Raw genomic sequence first — 23938 nt, forward strand, 5'->3', positions numbered from 1 at the left:
TGACATTCTCATTAATTGGTAATCTAATATATACTTGAAGACATACATTTATATACATTACATGTATATAGCTCTTCACGTCGTTTTTTCTTATATTTTGGTATGGTTTTCCCAATTGAAATGGCTTCTGCTGACCTTGAAATTGTATGTAACGAATTTGATTATATTTAAATCGATTATGAAACGATAGCTAATAGTTGACTTTGCATTTGCGCAGTGTAAACTTTTAAGAACTTGTTTTTAGCAATTTTAATAGAATATGTAGCGTATGCGGAATAAATCAATTGAGTCATAATAAAACATCTTTATTTAAGGTAAGAAAAAAATTCGCTTTCATTGAGTAAAGAATGAAGTTTTAAATTAATATTTTTCTAACTGTATTAAACGCTTCCAATGATAAAAGTAAATATGATTTTGTCTTTATTATGATGATGCATTTGCAGACATAATAAGCTTGTACTTGGCTTTAATATTCCATAAATCTTATGGCGGTCATAATGGAGTCATTGCTCTTACTTAGCACGCCCACGCCCAAGGCGCATACACTGCGTATGAATAATATGGATAGCGGCAAATAAATTAAATTACTCATACGCAATGTTAGCTTTAGAAAGCAGCAAGCGGCAGTGAGACAATTAATTGTGACACGCTTTTTGGCGTTGCAGTTAGCGGCTTTTTAAGTTTAAAAAAACATGGCCAAAAGGAGTCACAGAAAGAGAGAGAGAGAGGAAACCCGGCAACAGATTTCGTTTCAGCCTCAGTGCGTGCCTTTGATTTATGAAAGGGGGTGAAGGGGTGGCAAGAGAGAGAGGAGAACTGCTAAGGGAGCACAGCAGCAGTCGCACACACATGCTCGACCACAGTCGCCGGCATGATTAAGCGATTTCAGCGCCATTGTTTTAGCCGGCTGGCTTGCCCTTAGCCTCAGTGTCCATAATTTGCTTTTGCATCATTTTGTCAGGCTTGCGGTGGCTTGTGAAAGCCAAAACTCTCTGGCCCCCCTCTGCCTGTTTCAGCCCAGCGGCCAGCCGCCTTTGTCTTTCTGTCAGCATTGATAAATGTCAGCCAGCGTCGTCAGGAGAGAGGGAGGGAGGGGGTATAGGAGTCAGTTTGTTTGTTTTGCTGGCCTCCGTTTCCTCTGTGCAAGTTTTTGCTTGCATTTCCTTTTTAGCTTGGGAGGAGCGAGCTTCTCCTCTTCCTGCTCCCCATCCACTGTATAATTTTACGCAACATCCGCTTTAGCAGTTTTTGGATGGGGCTCTGGGTTTCTCAATTTGCACTTGAAAATTGGGTCGAAATTTATGCACTCGTTGCGGTAGGCAAACAGCTGAGGCTGATCTCTCTCTCTCACTCTCACTCCTTCTCGTCTGGCCTCCGCGCTCGGTCGCTCACTTTCTGCCAGTCTCTTCTGCCATGAGTCAGATTTATGGCCAAAAGTTTTTGGGCAATGCACTTCAGATTAATCAGCAAATTGTATTTTGGCCTAATTTATGGGTCAAGAAAAAGTTCACTTGTGGTGGGCCAAAACTGAAAACCCTAAATCCAAGAAGAAGAAAAAAAAATGAAACTAAATGGACCAACTTTCATTTTCTCGTTTTGCGGTTTTTCAACTTGGCCTAAAACGCAAACACTTTTTAAATGCTTTTAATACGTTTGGTTAAGTATTTCCCAATATTTTAGAAAATGCAAATAAAGAGCATTAAGCAGTCGCTTTGAGTATAACAAAGATAAATATGTGAAACGTCTCTATTCAAGGGATCAGTCAATTATATCCATATGAACAATTTCCGTTTTCAAGTACGCCATGATATTTTGAACTGTTTTTAGTCCAATTTTGAATTTAAATTTACTGCAAAATTAAAAAAAAAAATATTTTTTGACCACAGAAACAAAATTTAATTGTTATTAATGTCAAACTCACTAATAGATCCATTAGATCCAGACATCGAGCAAATAGTTCAAAAAAGTCTTTGGCAATTGCAGTCAATTCCATTCTCAAATTACTATGGTCTTGACTTAATGAATATAATGGTTCCAAAGGAGTGTTTTCCATTGCAAAATTTTGACCAGCTTACGGCGGATGTGGATCGAATAAAACAATCAATAGAATCAAGTTTAAATCGATCGGCTATTATCCATCGGGACATAATTGATACATTTCTGAATTTATTTAATATTAGAAGGAAACTTAGATGCCTGGAAAGCGGTGAAATTTGATCCAGCAAGTTGTATGGCTCTTCAAATCACGGGCAGAAGAATGAAACAAAATATTAAATTTATTAACTAGCCGCAACAAAATCGAGCATAGGGCCAACTGAACAAAGAACGATGATCCAAATTTAATGGTATAAATAAATTACAAGTCTTGTAAATAAAAAAGAATTTTATATTTAATCCCAAAAAAGCAAATGTTGAAATCCTTTAAGCAATTTAATTACAATTGCACTCTGAAATGGTAAAAGCAGAAACCATTTTATTATGAAAATAAATGTCATTCTTATTCTCAGCTTATTAACTTTTAAATTGACTATTTCGGGAGTAAAATGAACTTCGAATTGCTCCTTGACATTTTTGGTTTGTCGCCTTTACTTGGAAAATCCAAGAAGGCAATAATTTAGCCAAAAGAGCTCGTAAATTCGTATAATAGAAAACGAATAGCAAGTATATGAAGTTGTTAGGGGGCAAGAAGATGGAATCTCAGGAAGAGGCGGTTGGGAGGAAGCAAAGTCATGAGCTTTTCGCACAAATAGAAAAACAAACACAAGAGGCACGCACTTCCGCTTCCTAAGGGCAATGTGCTGAGTCATTATAATTTATAATAGTAAAGCAAAGAATACGGAATAAAATGAGTAGAGAGAGAGAGAGAATAGAAGAACGAGCAGACAACGCGACAATGAAGTTTTATCTGCGTCTATGTCGCCCACACACACGCACACATACAAACACACTTCCAAGAAAAACCAAGAGATGCGAGAATGAGGAAATTTATAACAATTCAAGGCCGGGGAAACGCTACTTGGTATGCCAAAGGCAACGGCAACGGCAAGGCCAGTTTCAATTTCAATTTGGCTGCCAGCAGTGGAGGCTCGCATGAGGCGACCTTCTGACCTCGACAAAACAGACGCCACTCCGGCCACACATGACGCGCACGCGGACACGGACCGTGGACACACACAAACATGGACGGAAGTCAACAAGAATCCCAGCACAAAACTTTCCAGTCACACTCATCATCATCATCATCATCCTCTCTTTCCCTTTTTCTTTGCACTTTCTCTTAACCGGACATCTTTTTCCATTCTTTTCCATGTCTTCATGTAGGGCCTTTTCTGGTCACTGGCCTGCATTTGGCTCATCTATCCGGAGAAGCGTATTCCACATTTGAAGAATGAGCCAATGAACTCAACCAGCGCTTATCCCTTCATCTATACAAACTATTTGCCAACGGAATTTCTTGTCAATGGCATTGTATCCGCCTGCCTGACCATTGTGAATGTCATTTGCATATTCATCACGGCCATTATTGTGCTGAAAATCAAAGAGGTCTCCGCCCCCTACACGGCCAGTCCGGATCTGAAGCGGTAAGTTGATAGATAACCAAAAAAAAAACCACATAAGTGTCTACCCAGCGAGATGCATTGGACTGTAATTAATGAGCAACTGAACAAGTGGTTTTCAGCTTATCATTTCCGTTATGCCGATGCCTGGAGCCAGCGAACCATTGGCCAGTCCTCTGATCATTTGTATTCGTAATTAATAATATGTAACTCAATGGCTGAGTTTTTCCTTTAATCAGCTTTTAGCCCGTTTCCCTTTTTTTTAGGCCAACCATCACAACACACGCACACACACACACACATTCATTGCGGTTGTGGTTTGCAGCCTCCTTGTGGGCGTGACATTCACAAAATACAATTTTCTCAACAATGGCATTGACTTTGACATAATTAAGGTCTCAGCTGATAAGCCTATCTATGTATATACTTATGTATATATGTATCTCAGATTGCCATCACACTAAAGGTAGACATACTTTGTCCCTCCTCTCGCCCTTCCCGACGTTTCCGCCATCGCATGGCACGTGTTTTCAGCAAACTAGCTGGGGAAATTAACTTAAATTGTCACATTCTTTGAATGACTTGTCGCATTTAATCAATGAAATTGTTCAACATTATTACCTTCTGGGGAAAACCGAGCATTAGAAAGTTAAAGCTATAAAGAAAGTCAATGAAAAGACAATTCTAAAACATTTTTGATGCCAACTTGACGTTTATTATGTCACCATACATATATTTTCAATGAATTTATTTTAAATTTTACGTTTTTGCCCTTTTTTGTTGGCAAAATTTCTTATTAAAATATCTTTGCCATGGTAAATGTGGTTAGCTACTATTACCAAAAGTAAGTCAGAAGAAGTTTCTATTGAAATGTAAGATAAATTTCGAAGATGTTATACCAATTAAATAAGGTCTATTGATGAGCAATTCCATTTCATAATCTTTATATTTCTTACATTTAAGAAATAATTCAAAGAAAAGTGAGATGAAAATGCTTATTCTCATTATGATTTAGCAAGATCCGATTCCACATAAAAATGGTTATGCTAAAGTCTCTTATATCATGAATGGGTCGACCAAGTCAAATAAAAAATATTTTTGTATGAAATTTAATAAACTTTGTCTCCCAACAATGTCTCTTACGCATAGGCCAGACTGTTTCTTTTGGGCTAAAGAAAAAAAATGACAAATCGTGTAATTAACTGGCTTATTTCAGGCCTTTCACAAGAAATCACTCATACGCCAAGTGGCCTAAATGAAAATAAATGTGTTTTATTGCTGGAAACGCTGCCTTCTCTTACCATGGCTTGAATTACAAATGGTGCCAGGCCAAGGATGAGAGCACTGTGGCCACGCCTCCACTTGAATACGTCCAGAATATATATATACACATATTTATGTATTTATATCTGTGTCTGGCTTGGACCAGGGAGCCGGCTTTAATTTCCTAAAGTGGCGTATTAAATTAGTTAAAGCGAGGGCTAAACGTTTTTGGTTTTTTTTTGTTGTCTTTTTTTTTGTGGTCCTTTTTTAAGGCGAGGAGGGTGCGAATTTTGTGGCGTTTATTTTATTACGTACATTTGTGTGACAATTTCTGCGTATTTAAGCACGCGCACGCTTGCTGACCCCGCCTAGTCGACGCCTGCCCATGCTGGCCCCGTTTGCCGGCTTTGGTGCCCCATCTCTTTGTCTCTACAATGGGTTTGTTTGCGGCACTTGCAACAATTGTTTATGCAATAGTTTTGTTTGCACTTCGTTGCACTGTGACACAGCGACACACATGGGCGTAGTCCAAAGTTTCGTTCAAGGTAAATTTACGCAGGACAATCAATTTGAGGACTTGATCAAAAGGTTCAAAATCAAATTCTACGTATTATAGTTGACGAATCAAACATTGGACGAACTCGACTCACTAAAAAGTTTTCTTTTTACTACTGTACTGTACTCAAAGCAGTAATCTTTAAAAATCCCTGCTCTACGACCATGTTAGTAGAGCAGACGAAAGCGACGCTCCGGACTATTGCAACGGGCAAATACATAAATGTCATCAACAGAGATGCGATATGGGCCATTGGCCTCTTCTTATGGCATATGCTATGCAAGCCGAGCCTTCCAGCCCTCCCTTTGGGGGGCAACCCCGCCCTTATCCATCTCTCTTCCATTTCGGCTGTTGCATTACGCATAAAGTGCAACATGATTTCATATTTATTTGTTGTTATACAAGTTTGCTTTGCTTTTGGGCGAATTGGTTTTGTTTGCTCCGTTTTCTGGCAACAACTATTCATGGTTTCTGCATTTCTCTTGTTGTCTCTCTATCTTTCTCTCTCTTTCGCTTCATCTCTGACACTATTTCATCCATTCAAACTATTTTTTTATCGCGTCTTTGTGCCAGCGATATTTTTGTGCAACAAGAAAAAATGGGAATAAACTTAAAAGAAAATGGCCACAAAAGCAAATAGAAAAACTGTTGCCGTTAAAGGCGTTGCCAATTTTTAAAGAAGGAGCAGTCCACACTGGTCATTTGTATGTATAGAGACATATATTTTCTATAAACAAAAAGTTATCAAAGAATGAAATACATCGAAAGCATTAAAAATTTAAAAGCAGAACAAAAATGTATATGAAACTGTTAAAAAAGATAATATTCGTGTCCATTACTTTAGTGCAAATTGTTCGATAAGTTAGCTAGTTGTGATATTCTTTAAAAACTAATAAATTTTATTAAAAATTTGCTTATCAAAAACTTAATAATGACATCTAAAAAATTTCTTATTTATTATTTCTCTTTTATTTTTGTATTTATAGATTTTGGGAGACGGATCTGCGTACTGTGCGCAAAACGAATCGTTCAACAATGAGGCGTGGCACAATGCGAGGCGGTGGGGCGGGTGGTGCAGGTGGTGCTGGCATTGACAAGCTTATTGGGTAAGTGCTAAGGAAACGAAAGCAGAAAATTCATTCGTTTTTATGATTTTCTAGCATTGTTTATTGTTGTCAAGGTAATTTTAAACATAAAGGTGTATGTGGGTATGTGTTTTTTCTGAGGGAAGGACTGTGGGTGGGAGGTTTTATTCCCCAAGGACAGGGCAATTTACTTCTCGCATTTGTCTGCAAAACAATTTGGAAAAGTAAATAATAAAAGTATTTATGTTATGAGTGCGAATGTGACTTGCAACCAATATACCGATTGCCCAATTGCCACCCACCAACGACCTCCACCCAATCCTCCTTTCCACGTAGTGTTTTTTCCTTACTGTTCCTACATGTGTTTCGCTCAGGATATAAATAAATATTATTCTGTCAAGGAAAAGCAGTAGCAAAAGCAAAAAGCGTAGCACATACATACATATAAAAAATATTTATCGCATAATTGAAATCATTGCCAAGAATTTATGACATTCTTGGGATGCCACAACAACAACAACAACAAGAACAACAAAATCGGCACAAATAATAATAATAAAATACTTGTAAAAAGGTAAAAAAAAAAGCAACTGAGAATAGAAAAATAAAGAGTAAGGCAAACAAACGATACAGATACGGAAGTTGGTAGCAAATTGATTTATAATTGTTTTTACAATAAGTTATGAATACAGCTGCAGATTGTTTGCACTCACTGTGCACGTGATCTATGTAGCTACATATGTAAAAATGAGTCACATAAATCTGGACTTTCACATTAGAAAGTCAAAAATGATCCAGGTAATGTCTTCATAGTTGAAAAATAAATGTGCACATGTGTATTTTATATGTATTAGATTGTATGGGCGCTTGCTATAAATTCTAACTAATGCGGTTTTAAGGACTGAGATTATCTCAAGATATTAATCATCAAGAAGACATCAGAGATTGCAGTCATAATTTGAAGCATTAAGCATAAGCCATTGTTTTATCAAGTCAAGTATTCCTCATTTATGTCCGCCAATTGGGAGAGAAAATTTCCAAGTACATTCCCACAATATTTAATTTAATTTACTCTTAACAAAAAACTACACATTGATATTTTTGCCAGTCTTTATAAAAAGTAGAACAAATCTATATCCTTAAAAATCTCGGAAAAGCTTTATCTAGATGTTTAAAAGTGACCACTTTTTACAGACGTATCCAGAGTTGTGGACATGGGAAAATTTGCCCCTTAGACCGCAAAAGTGTTCATTGTTTTAAACCTTTAATATGCCTTGTACCTTACAAATTGTGGAATAACACTTTATATAGCAAACCTTTTAATTTTCCCGCCGTCTACTGACCATAAATTACCACCAGATCGGGATGGGAATAAAAGCCAGACAAACTAAATCATTTGCCATAACGACTCTACCTGTTAAATAAACATTTCGAAACAAACAAAACGAAAACTCGAGTGGCGTCTCTTTGGATATCATAACAATGAAAATGCATGCCTCAAATTAACACCCAGCCGGCTGCTGGCAGTGTTTTTAATTTAAGGCACAAAAAAGTTAACAAAACATAAAAATCTACCGCCAAGTACCATTTACGAAACCATAAATGTTTTGTGTGAAAAGCAAAGGATTTCGTTTCGGCATTGCATTACAAATTCAGGGAAAAGCACACTGCATAAAATTAACACGTTTTTTCTTTCTATTTACTCCTACACAGAGGCGGCAACTATCTGGGAATGGAGGAGACTCGCGATGCTAAAATGGACACGGCACTGGAAAGGGCTCTGGCCCAAGCTGAAAACGATGCCACATTCAAGAAGGTCAAGCGCATGAGTTACTCGAGCAATGCCGCAGGAGAGGTGAGTTGGAAGGGGATTCATTTGAATTGCAATTTATGTGGGATGTTTGCAATTAGCCAACACTGCAAACTAAAGGCTTGAGAAGGGTAGAAAAATTGGGGCTAAACTGACAGCAACGTTTTGTTCGGTGTCCATCTGAAAAGGATACTGACAGGTGGGGTCAAAAAAAAAAGCAAGAAAATGTTCATTTTTCAATTAGGACTCCAAGAGACCATGGGAGTTCTTGGGAAGGAAATTATAGATCTAAGTCAAGTCAAAAGGTTTACAATTTGGGTGCCATTTGGAAATTTATTTTTTTCTTAATAAGATGTCATTTGTCACTTGCAAATTGCTGGTGCTTAGACAGCCACCGAGTACCTCCTGCGTGTCCTTGTGGTCCTCCTCCGCCTATTTCTGTTATTTCTGTTGCTCGATGTAGAGTTATTTCTACGTGATCGCTTAACTTTCCTTTTCCACTTGCGAACGGTCTTTTTTTTACCACCGGAAGTGCTAGCCACTGTAGTTGTTGCTGTTGCATCACTTGCCGTGGTGGTTTCAGCGGCACTGGAGGCCGCAGTGGTTGCTTCCGTTGCCGCTGTAGTGGTTTCCTCTGCTGCCGGTGCCACAGTGGTTGCTTCAGCCTCGGCCACACATTCAGCATCGGCGGCATTGGCCGTATCCGTGCAGTCAATACAACCAGCGACTGTGGCATCAGCGGTGCAGGTCACCGACTCCGTTAGAGGCAATCGGATTAGGCATATGCCTAAGATAATACAACTTACAATTGCTGTGATGGCTTTCATTGTGGTGAATGATAATTATCTGCTTGAGACTCTCCGCTTTTATAGTGCGAATTGTTTTCTGTTCTTTCTTTTTGCGAATTTGCACAACTGTTTGCGAATTTTTGATTGCAAATATTGATGTTTATTTTTAACATTGCCTTTGAAGATTTGCTATAATCCATAGATTAGTTGTATTTTGACTCGATAATATTTAGTTTTATGTTTCTTGTCAATACAAAACTTTCTTTTCTTTAAACTCATTTATTTGAACAGCTGACAATTTTCATTCATGGCATAAAATAGTAAGTAAATGTTTCTTTCTTGGCTTGTTTGCATCCATCTTTCCGTCAGTGTGGTTTTCTATTGTCATCTGGCGCATCTGTTTCTTAGCCAGCTCATCCAGCTGGAAGCCAAATTTCATAATCTTAGTTGTCGATGATCTATAACAATTTATGGGCCTACTGCGAGATGAGTTCTACCTCTTAGCTTTGGCAATTTATAGTTATGGTAATATTAGTTTTAGTTTCTGCTTACGTTTATTTTTTAGAATGAATAGACTTACAATTAGATAAAAAACTTACTAAGAACTTACATTAATTCCTAACTAAGATAGTATACATATATACAAAGTAATTTCTTATTGATAGCTAAAGTTCATTGCGGTACTGACGTATAGGAAAACTTTGCAGGGAATTCCCCTCGAAATAAATGCTTGGGAGAAACTGAAAAGAATGATTATTTTCTTCTCACTTAGTACGTTTCAACTGCAGCTAAGCTTCCAACACATGTCTCCAGCAGATTAACTTCAAATTGCTTAAACCAGCTCCATAAACTAAAGCTTCAAGCGACCCCGACTCGACCCGACCAGACCAAAAACCTTCAACCCCTGATGCCTTCTCCATTTCACAATCAGTCGGATGTAATAAAAGTAATGACAATGCCAACTTAACAGATACAGATACAGTAAGAGCAACAACAACAACAACAACAATAAGAAGCACAAACAACAATGAGAAGTGTCTGCAAATCGCATTTGTCATGTCCCACGGACTTCTCCATGGAAGTTGGAATGAAAGTCGAAGCATCCACTGACAAGAAGCATTTAAACTTAATTACTAGCAATTATTTGACAGAGAATACAGAAAAAAAGAAGAAACAGGAGAAGATGGCTCAGATGATTCGATGGCAAACAAAAGCAGAACGAAACGGAGAACTGACCTCAATCATTAGTTGATGATAAGCACCATGCGGAAGCCAAAAGTAAGCGATGCACTCGATGCACAGAGAGAGGCAGGCGAGGCAAAAACCGCCCAAGCACTCAAGAGACGGGGTGGAGGACAATAAACCAAGCCACACAATGAGGGACGCGGGATGGGTGCAGAGCGGGGAGCAGATCATAAATCAACAACGCAGCATGCAGCAAACGTCGACTTTAAAAAGGGGCAAAAAGGTCAGCCACGTTTGTTGCTGCACAACAAAAAAACGAAACGAAAACGCTGAGCGTAGTAAAAACTCAAGACTAAAACGAGTAGTTGAAAATCATGTAAGATTTATGGTAAAACCAAATGATGAAGTTGTTGGACTCTGTTGTCCCGATCTCCTGTTCCACATTCAATCCAGCTCAATCTGCTCTAAGCTCAGCCAAAAAAAAAAGGAACAAAAAAGAAAAACAAGGAGTAAAGAGAGCTAACAACAAACAACGAGCAGCAAAACGAACTGTGGTCTGTATAAAGGACACCAGCAGGCAGCAAAGGACGAACAATGGGGGAAAAAAGTGCATCCTAGTCTGTTTTTTGCATTTATGTAGGTCTCAACACTTCAATACTCCAGCTTTGCATTCTATTTGTGGTCGCTCTATGAGGGTTCAACCCAAAGATTTTGACCCAAATTTAACTTTCTTACTCTTCTAAGTTTAGGTCTCAATAGTGAGTTATTCGAAAGCAAAGGCAGTAAACTGACTCTGTGATCAATATTATCATAAACTCTGTAAAGTAATGCAAAAGGTATGGAACCAAGGGTCGCACTAAGACTTAGGGGTTTAGGTTTCAAAAAGCAGTAGTTGGATTTTGGAGTTCTTGACCTTCAACATATTTGAAAAATAGAATTCTGCCTAGCAGTCTTTCGATTTGGCTCACCTTAAATTATATGTTTAATCAACTGATATGATAAGCTATCAATAATATTGACTTATGATATTGAATTATGACTAAAAGCAATATTTTATAAACCTATTTGAAGTTTAGATAATAAATTTACAATACAAATTGCAGATCTTTGGTTCGAAATTAATAGGAAAAACTATATTCTGCACACATTTCCACATGTTTCCAATTTGTAGAATAGATTAACGTTTGAAAAATCAACACTAATGAGTTTAAGACCCACATCACATACTGGCAAACGCGTGTTTTGTACAAGATACTCCGTGATAATCACAATTTGACAGACAGCAAAATGATGATAGGCTTAGTACGGTGGATGGAGTAGGGGGGGGGGCAAGGAAGAAGGCGTATAAACTTTCTTAATTTCCTGCTTAAGAAGAAGACGACGCAATTAAAAGTCGCTGGCAAGTAACTAGCAAAAGACCTCAGATTCAACCAAGCGTCAATTGCCACAAATCAACTTTTACATTAATTCATTTTGAATGTGAATGTAGAGACTGAAAGTCAGAGCTGGGACACTCGAGCGAATGACAGACTGACATGCTCCAAATACTTTGAGAGGCAACACAGCAACCAACAAAAATGCTCCAGACGAAATGCAAAACAAACTTGCTAAGCCTACCACCACCACCATCAAAATAGGAAAAAAAAAACTAAAAACAGAAACCAAACCCGACCTACCGAACACCCCAAAAACCAACGTTCACTCATCTACAATTTCTCAACGGCTTGTAATCTGTTTAAAGTGAGTCCCGGCCACTAAAACTCAATTAACCCCATTTGAATGGAGCACAGAGGAAAACGAATAACGAATAACGAAAACGAAGAGTGAAGAAATCAAGGCAAAAGATTAAAAACGGAAATGGCTGCCCTTTGAATGGCCTCTGACTAGAGGGGGAGGACTACAGGAGACTTAGACAAAGAGAAATGGTGAAGCAGAGGTGGCAGATAGTAACTGACAGCATGTTGCATGGGGGGGCCAACAACTGGCAGCATTTTTCACTTAAAACCGCATTGATACTCAATTACCAGGTCGCCACTCGAACTTGGCGCACAACTTTGGCGGACAAAACAAACAGCTGGGCATGGAGGTGGAGGTGGAAAACGGAAGCACTTTGCAACGGAAATGAAACATCAATTAAAGTCTCACACGGCATCGAGCTGTATGAAAGTATCGGAGCCATCCAAGAAGGAAAAAGCTGCCGAGAATATATTGCTTTTTGAGCATTGTGAATGGTTTGGTTTGCCAGCAGGAGCGGCTTAACAAAGAAAAGGGGTGGGAACTTTGAAATCCATTCTTGACGCATCTTTAAAATTAGTTTGATTTCTTAGCTAAGTCGCTTGATTCGCCCCACTTTTTTGGGGTACAGTCCGGCCCTGAGCCGGACCAAATTGTCTGCTACAAGTTTGGTCAAAATCTGCCCAAAAGGCCTTTAGGAAAGTTTTCGTTTGGTTTATTGCTTAATTGTAACTGTACATTCATGTGGCATGATTGAAGTTTAATTGGCAACAGTGTAAATATCAAGTGCTCCTAACGGGCGTGCGGTTTGAAGTGAAGAACATTTACTCTATACAATGTTCACAATTTTCCTCTTTTGTACTTGCAGCTCACCGAACGTCTGGCCAAGATAGCTGGCCTAAATAAACGCTCGGGCGGCGATTCGACAGATGCCTTGCACACAAACACCAGCAGCTTGTCGGGCAGTCGCATGAACTCCATACCCAACTCCCAATTAAATGTCGATCTAAAGGCTCTCGATAAGCTGGTAAGCAGTCTCCTGGAACAGCATAGTGCGGGTGCCAAGGCTGGTGGAACTGTTGCTACTGCTGCCTCCCATTTGGAGGGGGGCACTCGCACTCCCCCGTTGCAACGCCAAGCCTCCAAGAAACTGAATCGTTGGCGTCCTTTGTCACGTTCGGCTCACGGCTATAAACGTGGTGATGGCAGCGAACTGGTCGATGGAGCGAGTTTCACTCAATTGCAAGAGCGCAGTGAGTCCCAGCACACACCGAACATGCCCACCATAATGGAGAGCACCACAGGCACAACTCCACCAGCCAACAATTCCCAGCAGCAGCAAGGATCCCACAATAATCCATGGACCTCTTCCCTGGAACGCACACCCAAAGCAGTTAGGAATATGCTCCATAACATTGGTCAGGCTGCCGCAGTTGGAAGCACGGCGGAAGAGGATCAACTCAACTTGACACAGAATTATGTAGAGTAATTTATACGTTTGTGGCTCTAAATATACTGAATGTTGCAAATAAATTATCAAAATAAAATTACCCATTTACTTTGTCTAGATTTCGACCTTATTGAAGTTAATCAAAAACTGGGTTTTAGCGGGGCTTCAGGTCAATAAATCTTAATAATTTATTTGTAAGATTTTAAATCATAGGCAGCACAAAAGGTGAGCAGGTTGTCTGTATAGCTATTTCAAGAACCACCAAGTTCTATCATCAGCAGACTTCGCTAAAGAATCCACAGTTGTACCATATCCTCAACGCTAAAAGAAGTTGGGAATTCAAACTACACGAAGCGAAAGAAGAACGGCAAAGCTTGCAACTGCAGATTCCACCTTTTTTGTGTGCATACCCTTGGGCGCCAGCTGAATTAGTGTAAAGGACTTCGCCTTAATCAACTAAATTAGTAAGATTTATTGACCTGAAGCCCCGTTGAAACCCAGTTTTTGATTACCCATTTACTTAATTTTTTTTTATGCCCTTTAATAAATTTATGCAGGAGATCATTGAAAGAATTAAATTTAATCGAATCGATACCAATTGAAAAGATAAGACAACTGTTTTAAGCATGACATTATCTGACAAGATCCAGAGATATGTCTGGAATCACTGTGCGTATACGTCATCTTTAACTAGCAATAAGACAGAACGGCGGCCAGACGAATCCGCCACTGAGTAAATTTATACCAACAAGGGGACTGAACACTAAGCTTAAATACAGGGTGGAATTTGAATCACGGATTGTATGACAGTCAAACGTCAAATGTTATCCGTGACGCCATACATAAATAGTTAGTTATATGTTTGATATTTACGAAATGGGACGCTATTCGCTTGAAGAAAGTTGGGAAATATTAAAAACTTATTTCCAAAGTGGTAAGTCTTCTACTCAAACAGTGCGAAATTTTAAAAAAAAGTTTGGTAAAAAAAATGTGCCTACAACTCAATTTGTGGATCAATTCGTGAAGCACATTTTCATCTCGGTGGTTATGTTAACAAGCAAAATTGTCGTATCTGGGGCACAGAAAATCCACATGTCGTCGTAGAAAAGCCAATGCACCCACAACGAGTCACTGTTTGGTGCGGATTTTGGTCTGGTGGCATCATCGGCCCATTTTTCTTCGAAAATGATGAAGGAGCCACCGTAACCGTCAATGGTGAGCGCTATCGCGCAATGTTAACTGACTAGTTTTTTACTAAAATTGAAGGAATGGATATGGACAACATTGCCAAGCCAGTCGTGATTTGACCGAAATTATTTTTCATAAATAAATGACATACCCTGTAGTTACAGGTGTATCAATGGCGTTCAGGCAATTAATTCATATGAATAGCAATTAGAGTAGAACTCTACAATAAATGCAAACACTAAAATGTTAATTAAGGAAAACACATACATAATTGAAACACTTTTCAATGAACTATTTCCACACAGATTGGCAAATCAATATAGGCAATTGTGTTTCATTTGAATAACTTTTTTTCCAAACTCCAAAAAGCAATATCATAATAACAGATGGCAAAAAAACATTGAGCATAATCTTACTTAATATTTTAACGCGATAAAAAACAAACCCAGTACATCCATTTCATGGCAGAGGAGAAATAATTTTTCTCTTTTTTTTTTTTTAAACAGCAATTGAAGTCAATCTTGACCCCTCGAGTGGGGTGACAAAAGCGCCAGCAACGACAACTGTCCAACCATAATGGTTAATAATTTCTAGGAAACGATAGGCAGGAGATGGGGGTAGATGACAGAGGGACAGGGGGAGCGAGAATCACTTGGCGCCTTTCAACCACAGCATCAACGTTGACTGATGATGAGTTTTGTGTGTGGGAGTCTGTCTGAACGTCTCTCGGTCTGTTGTAGCTTGTCATCATCAGACACGAGACTGGAAGACTGCCGACTGGACACTGGGCAATGTTGATGATGTTGATGTTGATGCTGTTGGATTTGGATTTGGATGAGTGCAATAATGAAGCTGTTTCAAGTTGTCTGGCTGTTGCGGTTACTGCCCAGGACCAGACCAGTACAGTTCAGTAATGATGATAAAATTGTCAGGCCCGCAACGGCGAACGAACACGGCGAACGAACACGGAAGGAAGGGGACAAGTTGTGGAGGAACTGTCTGCCATTAAGTGGCAAAGTGGACGTTAATTAGCTGGCGATATGCGGGGGTAAATAAGAGGAAATAGGAAGTACTTATTTTACTTTGCCACAACCCTCGAACTAATAGTATGGAAAAACCTTAAATTTAAATAAATTGGTTTATTTTATAATTATGTGTCACTTACCTGTCGCTCCATAACACCAGACAGCTGGTCTCTCTCTGCATGTCTATAGTAGCCAGTAAGATTGGCACCAAGTCGCATAGTCACTTCGTAGCGTGTTTTCCCAGTACGAGCAGCATTTCTATTTCCTTTTATTATGGCAAAAGGAGAACTGGAACTGGAGCTCGATCCTAGATTGTTGTAATTGTCAAAATTGCAGGCATGGTGGCAATTGTTCGAGCTGGCATTCCCAGTGCAGCCTGCGGAAGAGTGAGAGAAATCATCATGAGTGAAATGAAAAGGTATCAAAGGAATTTAAGTCCCCACCAGAGAGTAAGAGTGCAAACACGCATTGAATTTTGTTTGCATAAAAATGCAGTCAAAAGGAACAATTTAATAAAGTCCAGACTCGGGAAACGGACGTAGACAGCTTGGTTTTCACTTTTACTTGTGAGTAGTCAGTTGGCTTTCTCAGAATAGAGCAAGGGGAAGTGAACAATAAAATGCACCTTTGTTCAATGAAATCCAGGACCCAGAACTCTAAATCGCTGTGGGGCCACCAAAAATGCAATAAAAGACATGGCAACGAGCAATGCGAGAAATATTTGAGCCCGGCAACAGGGACAAAGCATCCTCCATGTGTGTTCCCCAGTTTCGTTTTCCCATTGAATTTGACTTACATTTTCATGCATTTCTCACCTGACCCTCTACACACAAAACACACACAGGGCTAAAATGAAAAAAACTCTGTCAAAATGGATGACATTGGCATTTTGCTGAGTTCATTCTTGGCCAAGATACCGGACTCTATTCTCCATGGAATGCGTGAAAGTCGTCGATACCAATGACATTTCGTTTAAGTTCGCATCAAGGCTATGACAATTTTCAATTTATTTGCAGAAACAATTTATTTTATTTGATTAAAAAACATAATCTAAACACAAATACTATGACGATGTAGATGTTTCTTTGAAATGTTTAAAAAGCTTCTCATTTGGGTTTTTATATCAAGAGTCACTTGATTTAGAGGACAATATCCATTCTAATAAGGTAATTCTACTGGGTTTTATAGAAAAGAAGGCGGATTAACAAACTGTTTCTGTCTTAGCAAAAAACTTTAAAGTTTTGATCGATGCTTTCTACGTTGCAAACCCAAAGGGTCCTAGGATTTTAAGGATTTTTAGTCACCTATTGTATTTTTTTCTCAAATAAAATGTATTTAATGATTAAATTTTAATTAAACAATACCAAACGTTTCCCCATTCAACTCCTAATATCTTATGGATATATATTTGATGTAGATTTAAAGAATGTAAAGAACATATCTCGATATCTAATCAATAAATACCATTGACCCAGGAATGCTAATGAAGTGTTTTGTTGCATTGATTAATAAACTTTAAACTTAATAAATAAATACTCAACCATTTGCAGATTTCTTTAAACTCTCTGCATTTGCATTCCCACTCCGAGTTCTTTTGTAGGTTTTCTTTTTTCACAGACCATTGCATCGCCGATATTGAAACAACAACAATGTCAGAAAAAATGACGCTGCAACTGGCGGGGAGAGAGATGAGGAGACATGTTCGCTGCTTTCATGGCGGAATGTTTGTGTAAAATTGTGGCAGCTAGTGTTGTCGGTGGGGCAAGTGCAACATGGTTCATTCTGGTGCACTTTTTTCCTTTTTGACTTTGACAGCAACTGGAATGGCAACAATCATGGGCGTGCCACTACATATGCCGCCCCTCCCCCAGTGACAACCTGAGGTTTTCCTGCAGTTGCTGGAAATGCGTGTGTTTTTAATGCTGTGTTCCCTGCAGTTGCTGTAAATTTTTATTATGTTTGCACGCACTCGCCCAGTTAAATGATGCGAGAGAAGGAGAAGCGGGCAAGATTGGGTGGCCTCTGTGACACCTCCCATTCCTTCCGACTTTCAACTCCTTTTGTCAGCACGCTCCTCTGTCTCTCTTGTTATCTGTTGTCGTGTGCCTCAGCTGGTATTGAGTGCATTTTTAATGCTTAATTATTTCCTTAATTAAATTTGCACTTTAGCAGCGGGCATCCTTTTAGTCTTTCTTCACCATTCTTCTTCGTTCCATTCTTCTGTCTCCATGTTATGTTTGCCTTTTGCAGTCGCACCCAAAGGGTCCCCGCGACTTCTCTTTTTGTTCTTTATGCCCCAAAAACACATGCACATTTATTATTGCCTGTTACCCCATGGCTGTAATTTCATTCTGTGTTTCTTCAGTTCTCCACTTACCCTGGGTGGTCTCATTTATTTCGGGTATTTCACATCTGGTTCCCTTGTAGCCTCCGGGACAATGGCAAGTTATGGCCGCATCGCCGATATGTCTGCAAGAATCGGGAAAAGGGGAAATATCAGCATTAATGGTTCAAGCAAGTGGAATAAATTATTAAAAATTTTATTACATTTTTCGAAATTCAATCTCAATATATACAGATTCCTCATACGACAAGTGAAACCAACCAATTGGCGGTCGACTACCAATTTAGTTGTCCTTGCACCTATCAGTGACTATAACTATCAAGGCAGTATCAAATGCCCACCCCTTGAAGCAATAAATACTTGAATTTATCCTGCTTAAGGATAAGTGAACAGTAAAATATGTCGACTTTTCAAGAGGTGGATGGACCGAGTTTTTTGGATTTCGAGGGATTACTTAAAACCGAAAAAAATATTAAGCCAACCAAACAGCTTTTGATACCCTCATCGAATTCAGTATAAACGATTGTGTGAGTTATTTGGGCCAATCAGTTCCATTCCAAACTTGTTTACCAGTGGGCTGTCATTTTTTGTTTTTTTCCGGCTAACGCTATAAGCTACGGTTGATATGGATGCCGGTTGGGGCCAATATAGACAACAGCTTCATCAATGCCATCAGCGACAATAAGAACAGCTGCGACTAAGTCCCATTGAGCGACCAAGGGACAGCTGCCAAACGCTTAAAAGTCAATAGGTCGGGCATCTACGTTGTCGGCAGGATTTTTTTTTTTTTTGTTTTTTGTTAGTAATGATACGAACGGCAAATGGTCGGTCCTATGTCCAGGCAATCCCAATGGGGCTATGTCACATTTTGTGCTGATGAAAATTATTACAGCTACCCCAAAGTCCGTCCAGTTGAATTGGTGTCTTGGCATCAGCAGGCATCATCATCATCATCATCATCAGGTGGTATTAGTGGGATTTCGAATCGAAGTCAAGTTAATTGGAATTTGTGTCTGGTGGCTTGTGAACGGATTTTGTTATTTTTTTTTTGTTCTTTTCGGTAGATCTGTAAATTCAATTAAAGTGAACGGAAGGTATTCCTAGAGAAAGGGTTGGACATGTTATCAACGACGATTCGAGGAGAAGAAGACCGATGGGCAGAGATTTCAATTCATACTTCCATGTAGTTTAAGGATTTTCTAGTTAAAATGAATTAATAAACTAGTTGTTTTTTGTAGAAAATTACAATATTGGATTATATATTTTAAAAAAGAATTTTCACTCATCTAAAATGGCATCAGGATCTGGTGGATTCGCACTAGGTTCAGGCTCCGGCCCGAGTTGTTGATTGGCCTCAGGAGTAAGAGGTGATTGCTGCACACTTCGCTGATGATGTTGAATGACCGCAAAAACAATGCCAATGTGAGAAAACGAGAAGCGTATACGATGCCGGTGTAAACGACGAACAGTCTGATTTTCCTGTACGAGACGTCCACCCCGGGATCGCTGGCCTCCGGTACGGCGTTGTGATGTGTCTCTCTCACGTGTCTCCCTTTCCTGTGGAGACGTTGCGTTATTTGGCCGTCTACGCACACTAAAGCCAACGATTCCTCGATTTGAGGAATTTGATGCGCTTCGAGCAATCCTTCGAGCTGTTAGCCTATTTGGCTGGGGCTCAAAGTCAACAACTGTTTCGTTGGATGACATTTCACGATCATCTGCATCTGCATGGTGCTCAGACTCCAATGGCAATACGGCAAGATGGCGATTGCGGAAACTCCTAAGTCCATTTGTACGCGGTTGCGATGGAAGAGTAAGTGGATTTCTACGCTTTCTTGGATGGAAGTTCAACTTTTAAGATATAATGCACAAAAATAAATAAATTAGGCAAAACTTTTGCAAAAATAGAATGAAACTTGCGACAATTTATACCATTTTTCGACTTTAAGCTTAAGGGGTCAAAAACGCAGGGCTGCACAACAAAAAGCGGCGTCCGCCGACTGAACCAGGGTTGCACACTCATTTAACGTTGTATCGAAGCAACTGTAACTGTAACTATTCAGCGGTTGGGAGGGATGCAGATGTAAATTACACAACTGTCATTATGTTTTGCATATATGAAGTGCATTTAAATGTTTAACAAATTAGTCATTATTCATTAAATTGATGAATTTAACATCTATTACTATTATATTGTCAGAAGCCAAAAAATTTTAGATTTTCATTAAAAATATCGTAATTCCCATGGAATTTAGAATCATCGATATCGATATGCTGAATCAATTTATCGAACGACATTCGCCGGAATAACCTCAATTGTAATCACAAAAGTTCCATCTCTAGCTTAGGCGAAATAAGAAATCATCCTTGTGACTGAGAAATAATTGTCAATAATTAGCTTTCCAATAGTATTTAACCACCAAAAAATATATGTATTTTCCCTAAGGTAACATCAAAGATATTTTGGCATTTATTTGGGCAATTGCATCAAACTTGACAGATAGAGTTAAATATGTCTACAGCCACGGAGGATTCTTCGCGTGCTACCACAATTGCGTGCTCGCCACGTCCTCGCATCTTTCTGCATCTGCAAGACGCTGCGGAAGTGCGTCCGTGTGGAACTTCACAGATAAGTCTACGCCAAGTTAACGCTGAGATGATGACCCTGCAAGCACCCGAAGGCGAGCATTTGTTTAACTTTGGCCGTATTTTCAAGCCGAATGAAGGGGAATCCCAGATTTTTGAAGAAGTGGGCAGGCCAGTTGTACAGCAGTTAATACAAGGGCAAATCCCCTTGCTAATAATGCAAGGTGATATGACTCGAATTGGAGAACACAGTACTATGGTTGGCAATTGTCTGCAGGACCTGTTTAAGGTTCTCCCATCAAAGTTAGCACCGCCTTGCGTGCTTCAGTGGAATGGCCAAGATGGATTTGAGCTATGTAATCCCCGTGCATTTGCAGAGCACCGAGTTCTGGAGCCCCTTGTGGATGCTCGCTGTATGACTCCCAATAAAGAGATGTGGGAACGCTCCAGTGTTTTTGTGAGTTACCTGCAGGTGTATAACAACTGCGTCTATGATCTGTTGGCTAACGAGAAAGATCAATTTAAGCCATTATTGATCAGGGAGTGTTCCCGACAATCGGTGATCTCTTTCCATCCAAGTGATTCCAAACATCTCGAGATACGCAGTGCCGATGAGGGAATCGATTTGCTCTTATTGGGAGAGCAAACACGTCGCAGACTCAATGCAAAACTCAATGCTCAAGAGCAACGTTGCCATACGATTTTCACTATTAGCCTCTTAAGAGTTGAGCTACTGCAGAACTATGATGAGGATAGTATTCATTGGAGTCACCTGACTGTTGTTCACTTGGCGGGAAATAAACTAGGTAATTCTCGTCCCGACAATTCTCTTCAAACTCTTAGAGAATGTCTAATACATTTGCGGCGAGGAGAAAAGTATTCCAAACAACGTCAGTCCAAGCTAACCCAGCTGTTATATAGGCAATTAGAGCAACCTAATAGAGTAAACTTGCTCATTTTTCTTAGTCCCATGGATCATTTGTATGAGGAATATCTTGAACTGCTCGAAGTGGCTAGACGAATGGACGCAAAACCTAAACATCCTCATGTAGCGGATAGTCCCCAAGATTTCGATTGCAAAAAGCTGAAACTTCTCCTGACTCGTGGTCGTAAGCACCAACAATCCATGAAACAGATAACCCAACGCCTTCGACATGTCTTTATGTCAGTAGACAATTCGATAAGTCAGCTACGCACGGATAATTCAGCTCTTATCTCATCCCAAAATTCGCAACAGAAACAGGCCAAAGATATGGAAACGAAACTAAAGAGCCACGTTGATTTTAATAACCAATTGTTACTTCAGCTTAATCAGGCTCGACGTGGTGCTGAGGAGCTAAAAACGATGCTAAGTGAGAAGGATAAAGCTTGCTCTATCCAACAACAAACTATTATTCTAGCCAAGGATCGGATCAGCCGAATGCGCCGCTCTTATGAGAGTCGTGAGCAGTTTTTGGTATCCATGCAGAACAGTAAAGTTACCGAACTCCGTGTTCAATTGAATCTGAAAGAGGAAGAGCTCAAGAAACTACGTCGAACTAAAAGTCGGGTAAATGAACCTCATTCAATTTTAAACAACAAATCTCTTGGATACCCTTTTTTTCAGGATGAACTATTAGATATGGATGGCATTTCGGTTGCGGAGAATCCTAACTCAGTCTCTGCAGGAACCAATGTTGAGAGAACTAATGCGCTAGTTGCCAAAGCCATCAAAAGCTCATCGCGTAAAAGTTCCAGTACAAAATGTCCTTTGGTAAGTTGAGCCATAGATGATCTATAGAAATTCGCCATCAGAATCTATAACAAATTATATTTCTAGGACTGATCTGCTTTTGCCCATAATTCTAAAAACAAAGATTGCTGTCGACTATGTCATAACCATATTAAAAGAAATTCACTTTTTTACCTAAATTGTAGTTACATTGTATAAAATATATTTTAGATATGGAAGGAGTCGTTTGTGCTGTGTATATTATAAGCCCAACTGAGCATCTTGTTGCATTCGGATTCAAAAATTGTGTTAAAATTAGCCAGTTTGACTATTTTTCTACATGTATTTTCAAGTTACTATTGAAAATTACAGATTCACGCTTGAATGACCTGTTCCTTTTTTGGCCACTTCAGAACAAGTTCTTTCTAATGTTTTGTGTGAACTGTACTTACTTGCAAGTTCCCCCATTTTGGCAAACATTTGTGTGCGCATCCTGACACAATGGACCATGGCCACAATCGCTGCCACTGAAGCCGGGAAAGCATGAGCAACCATAAGAGCTGAAAGGAGAAATAGAAATGAGGGCAATGAGTATATGTTCTATAGTAGTTGCTGACAAGCTGTCGAAAAATGTTGCCAATTCCTTCGACCGGAGCAAACATTCGCATACATTTTATCTCTCAGATTGCGGCTTGGCATAGTCGATAAGTTCCTCTCTTGTTTGTGACGCATAAAAGTTTTATTATTTCTTTTTTTTTTTTGTGTTTGCTATTTTTTGTTCATTTTGTACGTGCTCAAGTCAAATTTTTAGTTATTTCGATAGCAGGCAGCAAAAGCAACATCATTAGAGGCAAATGTTAAGGTCAAACACTTAACTTAACGCCTATTTCTACCCCCACACACACACACCGTAAGCAATAATTTTAACCAAGTCGACAGACTCAAGGACTCGTCAGAATGAAGAAAAATATGCCAAGCAGTCGCGTAGCCTTGAAAAAGCTTTGCACACTTATTAAGTTCAATTAAAATGGCGAGGCCAAGTCCTTTAATGCCACCCCTTCTCAGGAAACTCCCCCGCTACTTCCATCTTCGTCCTCCACTCATCATGATAACAGGCAAGCCTTCATTAAAGTTGACAGCATAAAAACTGAGCTCGCGGCAACAGGGCCGAGAGCCCAGCCCCCAACGCCCACGATGAGGTGGCAAAAGCTCCAAAAGGGAGAGCCCATAAAATTATATTAAAAGAAAAGTAATGAAGGCTTTCCTTACGCAAAGGTTTTACACATTTTTAAATTTACTGTATCACAGGGACACTTTGTTAACATTACCAGTAAAGTTAACTAAAAACGGATACATGGTCTTTATATTAAACTCTATACCTAGACAAAAAATGGTTCTAGATTGCAATGACCATTTTAACTATAGAGCAGTTCGTCTATTTCTAGAGTAGTTTGGATTATATTAAGTTTTTTTTCACTTTGTTTGTGATTGAAATTAAATTAAAATTCATTCACCTAGATAAAAAAAAAATAATTACAATTTCTGGTCCGTTTATCAATGGGCTGCTTGGCCTTTAATTAACCAAAACAATTTCAAATGTCATACTCGAATAGCAAATTTATCGTTGAACCATTTAAAATCACAGAAATTAATTCA

General features: G+C 39.2%; 5 protein-coding genes across 7 annotated transcripts in view; 2 read left to right on the forward strand and 3 right to left on the reverse strand.

Annotated features, from left to right (window-relative positions):
- Positions 1–13528, forward strand: part of LOC6651798 — a 30008-nt gene extending 16480 nt beyond the window's left edge. For 2 of the 3 annotated variants that reach the window (XM_002074196.4, XM_047010463.1), the window contains 4 exons: positions 3322–3581; positions 6363–6482; positions 8175–8316; positions 12847–13528. In XM_002074196.4, coding sequence (XP_002074232.4) covers positions 3322–3581; positions 6363–6482; positions 8175–8316; positions 12847–13467 — 1143 coding nt within the window. In that variant the 3' untranslated portion in view covers positions 13468–13528. Of the gene's footprint in view, positions 1–3321; positions 3582–6362; positions 6483–8174; positions 8317–12846 lie in introns of those variants that run through there. The other variant, XM_047010464.1, reaches the window with a different exon arrangement.
- The window catches only part of LOC6651862, a 167669-nt gene that overhangs the window by 67425 nt on the left and 76306 nt on the right, over positions 1–23938 (reverse strand). Inside the window, exons 4-6 of the mRNA XM_023180904.2 lie at positions 22735–22842; positions 18019–18110; positions 15782–16017 (exon numbers count right to left, since the gene is read on the reverse strand). Coding sequence (XP_023036672.2) covers positions 15782–16017; positions 18019–18110; positions 22735–22842 — 436 coding nt within the window. The remainder of the gene's footprint in view (positions 1–15781; positions 16018–18018; positions 18111–22734; positions 22843–23938) is intronic.
- On the reverse strand, positions 8636–9244 carry LOC111519565. The gene has a single exon (XM_023180935.2). It carries the CDS (start codon positions 9096–9098, stop codon positions 8655–8657), a length of 444 nt encoding a protein of 147 aa, XP_023036703.1. The 5' UTR covers positions 9099–9244; the 3' UTR covers positions 8636–8654.
- On the reverse strand, positions 19244–20136 carry LOC124460161. The gene is made up of 2 exons (XM_047010467.1): positions 19918–20136; positions 19244–19836 (listed from the first exon to the last, which is right to left on the reverse strand). Exons 1-2 carry the CDS (start codon positions 19918–19920, stop codon positions 19264–19266), a joined length of 576 nt encoding a protein of 191 aa, XP_046866423.1. The 5' UTR covers positions 19921–20136; the 3' UTR covers positions 19244–19263.
- LOC124460160 (kinesin-like protein KIF23) lies at positions 20323–22524 on the forward strand. Its single transcript, XM_047010465.1, has 3 exons — positions 20323–22120; positions 22178–22324; positions 22391–22524. The coding sequence occupies exons 1-3, from the start codon at positions 20498–20500 to the stop codon at positions 22394–22396; spliced, it is 1776 nt and encodes a 591-aa protein (XP_046866421.1). The 5' UTR covers positions 20323–20497; the 3' UTR covers positions 22397–22524.

This window comes from Drosophila willistoni (genome assembly GCF_018902025.1).
Source record: "Drosophila willistoni isolate 14030-0811.24 chromosome 2R unlocalized genomic scaffold, UCI_dwil_1.1 Seg167, whole genome shotgun sequence".
In the NCBI taxonomy this organism is placed as follows: Eukaryota; Metazoa; Arthropoda; class Insecta; order Diptera; family Drosophilidae; genus Drosophila; species Drosophila willistoni.

Bases quoted from the DNA above. Each gene is read 5' to 3' on its own strand.
- LOC111519565 (XM_023180935.2), bottom strand. From the start codon at position 9,098: ATGAAAGCCATCACAGCAATTGTAAGTTGTATTATCTTAGGCATATGC.
- LOC124460160 (XM_047010465.1), top strand. From the start codon at position 20,498: ATGTCTACAGCCACGGAGGATTCTTCGCGTGCTACCACAATTGCGTGC. The intron at 22,121-22,177 runs GTAAATGAACCT...CCTTTTTTTCAG, and splicing joins TACGTCGAACTAAAAGTCGG to GATGAACTATTAGATATGGA.